Genomic DNA, 12333 nt, shown 5'->3' on the forward strand with positions numbered 1-12333 from the left:
GCATACACTCTAAAAAACAGTGGGTTATTTCATCTACCCAACCATGGGGTTATGAAATGTTTAACCCATTCTGGGTTATTAATATGGTATTGGGTTATTTTTGTGCAACCCAAGTACTGGGTCAAAATATTTTTGTCTACCCAACCATTTGGTTATGAAATGTTTAACTCATTCTGGGTTATTTATATGGTATAGGGCAGGGGCGGCGGGTGCTGTAGCGGCTAGGGAAGGCTAAGCCTTCCCAAATATTTGTGTCACTGCATCCTGGTAAAATACAAATATAGGCTAATGTATAATGTCTGTGTCTTTGACATTAGCGCTGCTAGCCACCCGCTAGCCCTGTACTACGAAGCCAGTTCAACATACCCTGGATATGTTTGAGTAACAAACAAACAAACGAGATCTCGCTAAGCGGTCATACGACGCTGGTTATCAACTCGGTAAATCAAGCCAGGGTTTCTCTCACCAGATCTGACTTTAATTACATTTGACTCGAGTGTTTCGTGAACATAATGTATTGCTTAAAATAATACTTCTGCATACAGTATGTGACACTGTAAGTGTTGCACGGCCAGATATGGCTCTAGAAGCTGACTCAGATAAGGAAATATATGATATATTATAATATTATATGATCGATGATCTGATTGATGATGTAATATGAATGATAAGTGCGACACGTCGGCGTCTTCTCTGCATACGGCAGTTTAAACTGTATTTCCTTTATCCTGTAATATGACTTGAGAGATTTAAACTCTGCACACTGAGTTGATCTCTTTTCTATAGATGCCGGAGGCGGGCAGCGTCAGGTAAAAAAAGTGATTAAGCCTTTCCAAACCTGAGCCTCACGCGCCGGCCAATACCCTATGGTATTGGGTATTGGTTTGCATGAATCGCAACCATTTCACATGTATTAGATTCATTCATGTTGAGATAAACTGAGACAAAGGGATTAGGGTATATCTGATTCCCACTCCAGAGCAGAAGGTGGCGGTATAACCACCAATAAACTGGATACCAACCACAGTCTATGATACCAACTAATGTAAACAGAGACAAAAATCAATCTACTTTTAAATGTTCACGGTTGTAAAGATGTGAAACAACAAACATGGCTTGAACAATAAGGCATGCTACATTATTGACTGCTCTTGGACACTTCCATGGATGTATTAAGAGAACTCTGCCATGGTTTGATTTTGACCGCGATCTGGCGGGAAAGGGTTTCCCCTGCATCCTGTGTGCACTCGCGATATTTGGGCATAACCGTAAACTTAACCATCATCATCGCGAGAGAGGATCATTGAGACAAGAAAGACCGTATGGCGAAAGTTGGAGGAGGTAGCAGAACACATTGTCATCTAACTGTGAAGCTGTTAATAAATGTCATCAACTGCTAGTCCATGAGCGATATTGTGGTAACGTTGATAGTTAATTTGTTATTTAGTGTTATTTTTATCTCACTTAAAAAGCCGAATGAGCCGACAAACATGCTAAAGCTAACGTCGTTAACTAGCTAGTCTGTGTAACTGCCAGTTAGGGAGATGGTTCAAATATAGGATATCAGGATTGAAAACTAAAGGACGGTAGCATTACCCTGGGAAAGTTAAACGGAAAGTGTGCTACCCCAGGCGCTTATATATGTCAGTAATATCAGCCCCTTTTACAAAGGAATGTTGCTGCCGTTATTCGGCTGCGTCACGTAAAGTAGCTGCCAAGCTAGCTGCCATGCGGAGCTAGCTGCCATGCGGAGCTGACTGCCACTGTGGTTTTTCGCTCTGCAGTTAATGTTACGTGACGGATGCCGCTCTGCCAGTGTCGGTAGTCGCACTCTCTGTCTGATAAGGGGACTGATAAGGTTTGGTGTAAAAAAAAGCAGGTTCTCTGTAACTTAACTTTCATTGGTCCTCTCAATTTTTCACAGCAATTTGTGACTGCAAAAGGTTCCTGTGGCTGCTGTCCGTAGTTGGTTAACTAATCTTGCTCTATTGTGGGTTGACCTGTTTCTAGCAGTCACAAAAGTGTATCACTCTATATAAAAATAAAGGCTTTGATATAACCATAAGTCTGCAGATAAAATACAATGCTAATAACCATAGTAAGTGGGGCTCATGTGTGCTAAATACAACAGGTAATACAAATAAATAAATAGGAGAAGCAGACATTTGTCAGTTTTAGTAGCCTCATCAACTGAATAAATTAGCCCCAGAAGTGAGGTTGAAGTCATGCAAATGTACATTTTATGTTTTGTTTTAATTAAGCTCTTTATGTGTTTTTTGTCTCAGATCAATGGACGATGTTGTGTGTGACACGTTGACACAGTGGCAGTTGACAGACGTTATTGATAGATTTAAAGGTAAGAACATGTTTTTTTTTACGTTCACAGCAAGCAGATGGTCTGTATAGCTAGGTAAAGGAATTATTTGAAATGGCATTGACTGCATTGTATTTTATGTTACTGAAAATGCATTTTTATTCCAATAGCTTCCATGTAATTAGCCTCTTATTTTTTGCTGTTCTCCATGGTTTAAATAGATGTCCTTGTTTTTTGTTTTTCAGACGAGGGAATTGACGAGGAGAGTTTTCTTCTTTTAGACGAGGGACCATCAGCCAATTGATTCCAAAAGCTGGCCCCAGGCTTAAGTTCCTCAAAAAATGTAGAGGACTTGTAAGTATAGTTAGATCACTGCAGAATGTGAGAGGCTACACCCCTCCCCCACACACGCATATTCATTCTGAGGATTTGTTCAAATTTGTGAGCAGATGGCATATATTTGCTTTAAATGCAAAAGGCAAATTCCAGGGGATGCCAAGACTCTCTTTCAAACATTTACGTGCAGTACATCATGTAAACCATTCATCAACATATTTCCAATGTAGTGAAACTGGTTGTGGTAGAACATTTTCTTTTATAAGGTCTTATAGAAGACACCTATTAAAGGAGCATGAAAACCAAAGTGATACTCTCGATGATCCCCTTGAAGGTCCAGCCCAGCCTGTTGACATACAGCTTGCTGAAAATGAGCCTGTACAGGGAGATGAGGAAGTTGAGGATGAATGGGATGAACTAGGGCAAGATGACATGACCAACCGGGTAGCCCTTTTTTTAGGCTCATCTGAGGTCTAAACCTTCTGTAATTAGTAAGGATGATCTAAAAAAGGTTAAAGGCGCCATGCATCAATCAGCAGCTCAAATGTGGTGCCTACTTAGGTTGCTGCCGACAATAGGTGACCTGGTCCCCATGCATAGCAAGGAATGGAAACTTCTCCTACTAGTTACTGTTATGTATGGAGTTCATCTTCTCTCCTTCTCTTACTGTTGAAGCAACACTGTACTTAGCTAAAATCCTTGAAGAGCATCACTCTCTCTTCCTGCAGCTCTATCCTCTTCAAACCATTTGCTGCCAAAACACCACTTCATGCTCCATTACCCAAGAGCCATTCAAAAGCTCGGACCCTTGACTCAGTTTTTGGGCTATGAGATTCGAAGCGAAACACAACTTTTTAAACGGGTTAGCCATGTAACATGCAACTTCCGAAACATTTGCAAAAACCATGGCCTTTCGCCATCAGATAGCGCAGTGCTATAATTTGCTGTGTGGAACTGTGTTGAGCCACAATACAGAAGTTGGTCTAGGGCACACTACCTTTCTGGCCAACATTGAGGGAGTTAAAGACAATCGAAAGTGGTCTAACAGGCATTCCCCTTTTCAGTGAATTGTATGAACCAGCCTTGGTTACCTTTAAGGGAACTGCATATCGAGCAGGCATGACTGTATTCCTGTCTTATGACCCAGATGGGGAGCCCCAATTTGGTCTCATAAAGTCCATTTTAGTACTAGACCAAACATCACACACACCAACAATAAAACTTGTTGTACAGAAGTGGGAAACACAATGGTTTGATAGGCATTTCTTTGCATACAGTGTGATTCCCACTCAAGTTTTGGCAGCTGTTGATGTGAGAGAGCTGCTTGATCACCATCCCCTACATGCAGTGAAGTCATTCAGCGAGACTGATGACAGTTTATACATTTCACTGCGCTATAGACTTTTTTAGAAAATCAGCTTACTGCCACCAAGTGTGTGTACAGTAGGTATGACACTTTGTAAATAGCATTTTTACTCGTCAAGTCCATTTTTTCCTGCCATATTTGTTTAGTGGTTAGCTATAAATGCTGCTTAAAAGGTGCCTTTGGACTACAGGGATGATCATGCGATGGAGTACTGGGATGTTTCTGTAAATACTGGGATGGATGTGATAAATTGTACAGTAAGTATTTTTTGTTTAATCTGTCTACATATCGTTGCTGTTGGGCAGAAACCTTGTGTCTCCATATTTAAACTATGTTTTTTATATTTGTAAATGTACTAATTCGTCATAGTGTTGTACAAAAGTAGTTCAAATAGATCTACAAGCTCCCAATGTCAAGAGCTTGTCGATTGGCTATTTCACAATTTTGAAATGTTAAAAATTATAAAAGGAACAATTTTGGACATACACGGTTTCCACCCGACGGCGACGATGTACAGTAGTAGTCACTGTCAGTTAAGAAGTTACATGTTTGTTTTATATCTTTTTCAATTTGCCGCAGATCTGCATGGTCCAAACTTGTCGCATTTGTCATTCACTCGGGTGAAAACTTTGGCGTGGTGCATATCTCTCACACCATGCATACTGTGTGCAGTCTTCTGAGTCCGCTGGTGTGGTACACTGATTTACATTACTGATGCTCATCCGGCAATTCTAGGTGGCTGTCACTGTTTGTTACATTAACCTGGGTTCTGTTTAGATTGAACCTGCTGTGCCACCTACAAGTCCTGATGTCCAACCAACTGCCACAACTCCACCCTCCATGGAGGACCAAACGGCACCTGTCGTACCAGCGATGATACCTCAAACACTACATATATTCCACAATTTGTAAGCTCCACTTTTAAGACTTGGGTTTCACTTTTTTCTTTAATCAACACTAAAGAGTAATAAACGATATCTGTGATGTTGTCCCTTCTTGCAATTTTCTCAGGATATCCGCCAGATTCTCACAGGCTCAACTGAAGGCAAGCTGATCCTGGGGAGCCTTGATGAGGATGTGATCATCCCTTCGCAAAGAAAGTGCCTTGTCCGTATTTTGGTGTCTCACCTCATGGAGAAGTTTGGAGAGAGGTAATTAAAAATAGTGGGTTTTTTTTCTTGTTTTTAGTGAATGTTATGTTAGTTTGAAAAAGGTATATGAATCTTCTTTCAGGGGAAAAGAATAAGACGGGACACTACTTTCAAGTCTGACCTTTACCTAGACCACCAACATAAACATGCACAACACATGTACCAAAACACACGTTCAGTAGTGTTTTTAATTTATTAGGATGCCTATTAGCTGCAGAATATGCTACAGCCATTATACTGGGGTGCAACACATGTTTTAGAAATACTTAAGATCTAATTTGACTCTGCTGGTAATTTAGTTTTTCTGTGTTTGCAGTCCTACCAGTGAGACAAAAAAGGCCTTGGCTGCAGCTTTGATTCATGGGTTTCCCTCCTTGAAGGACGAGTCGGACTCAAGCAGTGGCTTCGTAAGTAATTAACATTTTATTGAGGAATTGATGCTAAAACAGTCAGTTGAACACAATATAACTCATCTCCCAGCACCAGAGTACTGGACTTCTGTGCTGTTTGATGCCCGGTGTTGTCAGACAGACATACAGACAAACCCTGTTCTAGATGGCTCAGCCACATGTTGTCGCCACGCTATCAAAATGTGCCTCATCTCTATTCACCAAAGACTTTCATTTCTTGACAGGGATACTGGTTCACCCCAGGACGGAACCGCCGCCCAGCCACTGGATTCCTCGAAGAGAGGCTTCGGAACGTCAGAAAGAGGATGAGAAAACCGGCCAGGTCACAGAGCACGCAGCAGACACCACCACAAAGTAGTGAAGCTGGCACTCGTAGGACATTCATACCAGGTAATCGTTGGAACTGAATAATTTGTTTAAGCAATACAGACATATAATTTGAGATTGTTAATATCCTTATGTGTACTTTTATAGAATGTACCATATCGGAAGAAAGAGCCATACAGTGTAAAGAATGGCTGAAACACAATTCGCAGCCCCTCAACCAGGTGGAGCAATACATGCAGGATACAGCAGTGTACAGGTCAGTAGGAATGCACTGAGGACACTAGCTGCAGCACTCATTCAATGTCATTTTGCCTATGCATGCACCTCATGGTACTGTAGCACCTCAAGTCATTCAAATCTGAACTACAGACTTCTCAAAACAAACTACTACTAGACCTCTCACACCTATGACCTAACCCCTGCTCATTATGATGCTATAGTGGGATGGCTCAGGGGAGGACAGAGTACAGCAACTTGCAATGGGCCTGGTTTTCAAGGGACCAGTGCCATGTACCTGTCAAAATAAAAGGGCACAACACCAGTGGGAGCTCCATTACTCTCTCCCCCCCCCCCCCATAATCGGCACAAACATGGGGATGAATGCATTTTACTATTATGCTACCAAAATGTGGAACACCCTACCACCAGCCATCAAGAAAGTGCAACTCCTTACCCTCCAAAACTGCCATACAAGAGCACCTGTCTGCAACTGCCCTCAGGGCTTTTTGTGATATCCTTTTAACATTCTTGTACTGCTGTACTTTCTGCAAACTATCAAACAGGGCCAAGTCTTTAAGGGAAAACGGGTGGGACATTCAAGGGATCCGCCAAGAGTTCCCACATCTATTCACTCCAGGCATGGTAAGTTAGGAAGGAGTATATGTTTACATATGATGTGGATGCATTGTTTATAACAATCTTTTATCAGTATGTCAGCTGCCACATTGAATTTTCTTTTTCAATTTTTCATTTAGATTGCACAGGACTTTCAGATCCTACATGGAGAGGCTGCGCCTAAGCTCTTCGAAACCTGGCTACCTTTGTTTAAAGACAAGATCCTGCACCTGGCGAGACGGGAAGGGAAACTTATCTCGTCGCTTGATGGATTAACACCCGGTAATACATTGTTATATTGTACAGCAGACTTTATTTTGCTACTAAATGACCAATTCACAGATATGCCATGCCACATATTGATACCTATAAAATTGTCTTCCTACAGATTGTTTGGGGGAACTTGCTCTGAGCCAGTTACCAACACTGCTTCCACCAACTGTCTACAGGGTTGGCCGAAAAGTGTTCCGGTACACTATCGAGGAGTCTAAGTTGGCCTTCATTGATCATAAGCCTGTAAGTCCCTCTGCATATCTAAAGGGAAATGTTATTCTTTAATCACTTGAACCCAGCATCCATATTCTTGGGGGGGTGGCGGGGACATTAGCCAAACATGGCAGCTAGATCGGCTATTTTTGGCGAAGAGATTTGGTGAAGATGGAAAACAGTGGTCTAAAGTACAGAGCCAACCCAGGTCCAGTTTAAGTGGTTAATAATGTGCCTGACTGCCTGTTATTCCTGGGCTCAAGAATAATTCAAAACATTGTTTCTGAATATGCATTGTATCAGCCACTGCCAAATCTTGCTTACTCTTTGCTTTTGCACAATCTTTTACTTTGTTTAATTTATCTTGTCTTTTGTTCTTTATTTCTTTCTCAGGTTGGAACAAACTTGGTGGAGTACCTCCATGAGGCGAAGGTGTCAAGACCTTACCCATATGTCCTGTCCCTGGGAAACGATATTTGGCACACCTCTCAGGCGTTCGTTATTCTTGATGGGGAGGCGTTGGAACAAAACACATTGCTTCAGGCAGTAGATGTCTGTTTCAAGGTATTCTATATCTTTGACATCGACTACACAAAGCAGTGTGAAGCTGTATGGAAATTCCTCCAAAATGCAGTGTACGAAATCAAGGGAGGAGAGGAGTCAAAACCTGCTACGTCCTTGCGTGCAGCAATACTTGCTTGCAAGTAGACTTGTGGTCTTGATCCTTTTATTTTCTTCTGCTGGTCCTCCTGTTCTATTCTCTCTCTTCTGCTGCTTGGCTCAGAGTAGGGTTCTATCTGGTTAAATTAAATATTGCTGGATTTGTGAAGTGTGTGTGTGTGTTATGTTCAAAATACTACCTAATGCTCAAAGTATTTTATGAGCAAGTTGTGTGCTAAAAAAAGAGCTAAATGGTGGAAGCATAAATTGTTAAAATGTTTATTTGCACATCTTAGTTTCCTGTAGTTCGGATCACCTAAAGGAGCAGTACATTGTTGTGATCATGTTGGAGGATTTTCTTTGTAACGTTTACATAGCCAGTATATGAACCAGTCATTTCTGAAAAAACGTATGTTGCTATTAGTGGTTCTCAAACCAGAGCTTGTAGATCTGCTAATGTGTGTTGTTTACAGGCTGTACTGTACATGCATAAATGTTAAGTTTTGTTTAAAGAAAGTTTTGCACTTTATTGTGAACTGAATATGTTTGCACTTTATTGAACTGTCAATTGTTATAACAATAAAATGAATATTTTTCTAAGATTCCAACATTGTTTAAAAGTGTTTATTGCATATTATATTATTTGCATGACCAAATATAGGATGCATTTTAAAAGGGTTTGTAATTTAAATGTTTAAGAGACATGGGTATTGCATTAAAAACATGACGATAATAACTTGTAGAATTAACCCATCGCAGCTATTATGACCCAGCATTTGGGTGTAATATTTAACCCAATTCATGGTAGAATTAACCCAGGGCTGTAAATAATTTGACCCAGCATTTGGATTAAATGTATAACCCATCTGCTGGGTTAAAATACGCAACCCATTTCGTTGGGTCAAATTAACTACTGCTGGGTTGGTCCAATATTGATCCTGGCGTTGGGTTAAAAACGACCCAAATTGGGTTGTTTTTAACCCAGCATTTTTTAGTGAGTATAGACCTGGTTGCATGGTCTGCTGGGTTGCTGTCTGTGGAGACATAGTGCCACTGGTCGGGGTGCGTGGATTGTCTGATGCGAGTCACTCGATTTGAAACATACACATAAAACCTTCTTTTGGGCTTGTAGATGTACCCAAGCACAATATCGTTGTCCGTGAAGAACTTGACTGCATCCACATCCAAATCGATCTCATCTATGATTAACTCGTATAGTTCAACAGCCAGTACAACTCCACACAGCTCGAGACGTGGAATGGTGTGAGCAGGCTCAGCTTGTTCATTTTCCAACATCTTCCGCATGAACTCAATGTAGTGACTTTGTATTTTTGGCTTTTTCTCAAGAGTTCTCCGAAGTGAGCAGACACGCTTCATAGCTTGCTCTCTGTTACTAGGAAGACGCTTACTGGGAGAGCGGAATGGCAATGGTGCCACCCAGCTGTTTCTATCATCTTGGTAAACCTGTTCATCCATGGATAGGGCTGGCTTGTCATCATCCTTGGACCTTTCAAAGACTGAACACCCTAGGCTATCTGTACCAACAGTGAGTCCTGTGTCTTTCCCACAGACAGAAGAGATTGGCCTATGTTGTGTCATGCCACTGTAGTCTTCCTTCACCAGAATACTGTTTGCACATGGACTAAGAAAGGATGTGCGACCGTTGTTCAACACGTTTGTTTTGTAGACGTTGACACCCGCTGGTTTGAGGACTGTTCCCAAACAGGCTTCCCCGACTATGACCCATCCTAGGTCAAGTCGCTGCGCATAAGGAGCAATGTGAGGCCTGTTGATTTGCTCGCGCACCTTGTGCACCCTTAAGATGTCTCTTCCTAAGAGCAGGAGGATTGGAGCGTCTGGGTCCACAGCTGAAATCTTGTCAGCAACTGGCAGTAGGTGGGGGTGATGGCGAGCAACGTCTTGGGAGGCAATTTCCATCCTATCATCCGGCATCAGGTCACACTCGATTAAGGTGGGGAGAAGAAACTGTCATTTTTCATCCAAAGACTCTATCATGAAGTTACTAGCTCTCCTACCTGAAGTCTCTGTTGTTCCCGAACAGGTTTTCAGCGTGTATGGAGACGAGATGGCCTTGACTTGAAGAGATCGAAGAACTCTGTCTTTTCTAGAGACCTGTTACTTTGCTCATCAAGCACTGCATACATCTTGATAGCTGTTTCCTTTTTCCCTGCAGGATATGCCTTGACCAAACAGATCTTTGAGCATGAACGTGGGCTGTCAGCATTTCCGCACACCTCTGTACACTTTGAGGTGACTGAAGAAGTGACTGAAGAAGATACACTCTCGCTTTGTTCATGGCTCTCCTCTTTATCAATCATAAAACTCTCTGTGGTCGAGGGAGGAGGACCTGGATGCAAGGCTGCAATGTGTTTTTCACTGTTGCACTCAAAGCACTTCACTGTCGCTTTGCAGTCTCTTGCTATGTGTCGGGTCGACCCACAACATCTGTAGCATATGCGGTTATCTCTCAGGTATACTTTTCTCTCTTCTATAGACTTGCATCTGAAGCTTCGGCACTTCTTGAGTGGGTGTGGCTTCTTATGTATCGGACACTGACGCTCTGGGTCATCAACTTTCTTCTCAGCAGGACCAGCTTGATTGTCCGAGGTGTCTGTAGGAACATCTGTTTTGTGCACACTCACTGAGGTTTTGTTGCTGTACTTCTCAGGCTTCTCCGCTTTGGAAGGAGCTTGACTGCTTGAGGTGGTGAAAGTGAAGCATGGATCATTTCTGATCTTCGCCTGACGTTGTACAAATGAAAAGAAGACAGAGAAAGGGGGAAATGCCACTACTTGGTCCTCCTTATAATTGGATCCATGAGCTATCCATCTTTCTTGAAGGTTAAAGGGGAGCTTCTCTACTATTGGGTTTACTCCACGAGTCGTATACCAGCGGCCCACCTGCAGCAGAGTACGTGGTTCTCAGGTCCTGCCATCATGTCTCATGCCAATGCAGAGGAGACACTCGAGTAAAGTCTTTTCACCCTCGTGAAGACTGAAGCCGATGCAGAGATACGGCCTGATGTGACGGCTCTGGTCACTAAAGCCTCCGGATCCCAGTTGGGTTCTCAACGCTTCGAGCGATTCTCAAGCTGGAGAACTCTCTTTGGGACTACAGCCAGACTCGTCAATGTTGCCACATCCTTCCATGCAGAGAATGCAGAACACATGGGCTGGAAGTGTTTCAAAGAAGCGTTCACTAGTAAGTAAGCTTTCACAGGCTAAAGACGTCATAATTCGCTCCGTCCAGTACGACGCCTTTAATGACGAGCTCAAATGTCTTGAAAAGGGAAAGACACCCCCCAAGCAAAGCCTACTCAAGAAGCTCAACCCTGTTCTTTCCGAAGAAACCTACGGAAAGGACTGAGTATGTTGAAGCCTAAGGCTTGTTTTTAGAGTATGTTGTATTGGTAGTGGTACAATGGTATGATACCAAGCGGGGAGTGTGTTGCCTTTCTTGGAAGATGAATATTAGTTTCAAAGTGAAACTGTTCAATATACATCATTAAGGTTGATTTGCATTGTTTATACTGCCCCCCTGTGTTCGTTTGTGGTGCCTAGGATGTGTGCATGTAATAGGGAATTTCTTCAGTTGACGTCACAACATGCAGCCGACTCCCGGTGCTGCAGAGTTCCTTTATTATTACGCTTTTGCTTTGGATACTATTGATCTTTTCACAATGAGAATCGTACAGTAAACATCAAGAAAAGCCAAAACCTTGTGATTATTGGAGGATTCAAGTTGTTAGCTACCTGTCTAGCTTTGCATAGCCGCACACTGCGAGGGCAGAACAACAGATACCCATTAAATAATAATAATATAATATACCCATACAATTTTCATCAACCGTTAGTGCCAAAGCAGTAGGCTATAATATATGAATTACTGCTGTAGACTACAACCACTACTTGTTTAGCTAGCTCCCGGTGTAACGAGATCACGTCTTAAGGGTCAACAATGGATAGCTTTGTTCATTATTCTCGCGTCCAGGAGAGACGCTTTTAAAAGTAAGGAGACCAATGGAGTCTCTGAGAAGGTTCAAATGGGTAATTTAATTAAAATGGCGCGGTAATGTTACAAGCAGAAGATGGTTCAGAGAGAGAGGCTGCAGCCTCCTCTCGCAGTGGCCGCCGTGCAGAAGAGGCTCTCCACACATTCGTCTTTCCCGCTTGGTGGCTGTTTGCTCCTCCTCTCTGGAGGCTGTGGTGACTTCCCCCTCGTTCGTGTCCGATATCGCGTTAAAAAGAGACACTTTACATTCATTGCTTACTTCCACAAGCCTTTTCTCCTCCTTATCTCTTTCATAACTTTAAATACCGCATTTAAAATCTGATGAACTCAGTGTACATCTGACCGGGTGACGACATTTCCTATTGACGCAGCAACCACTGTAAGTTATATTCTTGTTTAATTAGACTTCTCTGTTTC

General features: G+C 42.3%; 1 protein-coding gene across 5 annotated transcripts; it reads left to right on the forward strand.

The window, feature by feature from the left end:
• The first annotated feature begins 2599 nt into the window (after positions 1–2599).
• LOC117560338 lies at positions 2600–8492 on the forward strand. 5 transcript variants are annotated; one of them, XM_034237196.1, is made up of 11 exons: positions 2654–2668; positions 4207–4273; positions 4794–4924; positions 5028–5167; positions 5484–5574; positions 5802–5967; positions 6052–6160; positions 6687–6765; positions 6879–7020; positions 7127–7254; positions 7618–8492. In XM_034237196.1, the coding sequence occupies exons 4-11, from the start codon at positions 5148–5150 to the stop codon at positions 7930–7932; spliced, it is 1050 nt and encodes a 349-aa protein (XP_034093087.1). In that variant the 5' UTR covers positions 2654–2668; positions 4207–4273; positions 4794–4924; positions 5028–5147; the 3' UTR covers positions 7933–8492. The 5 variants fall into 5 exon arrangements, with proteins under 5 accessions (XP_034093086.1, XP_034093089.1, XP_034093087.1 ...); XM_034237195.1 differs by lacking the exon at positions 4207–4273 and having other exon boundaries at positions 2600–2668; XM_034237193.1 differs by lacking the exon at positions 2654–2668 and having other exon boundaries at positions 3693–4273.
• Positions 8493–12333: the final 3841 nt, after the last annotated feature.

This window comes from Gymnodraco acuticeps, unplaced genomic scaffold, assembly GCF_902827175.1.
Source record: "Gymnodraco acuticeps unplaced genomic scaffold, fGymAcu1.1, whole genome shotgun sequence".
NCBI classification, from domain to species: Eukaryota; Metazoa; Chordata; class Actinopteri; order Perciformes; family Bathydraconidae; genus Gymnodraco; species Gymnodraco acuticeps.

Coding starts and splice junctions, on each gene's coding strand:
- LOC117560338 (XM_034237195.1), top strand. CDS start 5,148: ATGGAGAAGTTTGGAGAGAG. Junction 5,168..5,483: donor ATGGAGAAGTTTGGAGAGAG/GTAATTAAAAAT, acceptor CTGTGTTTGCAG/TCCTACCAGTGAGACAAAAA. Junction 6,161..6,686: donor CAGGATACAGCAGTGTACAG/GTCAGTAGGAAT, acceptor ACTATCAAACAG/GGCCAAGTCTTTAAGGGAAA.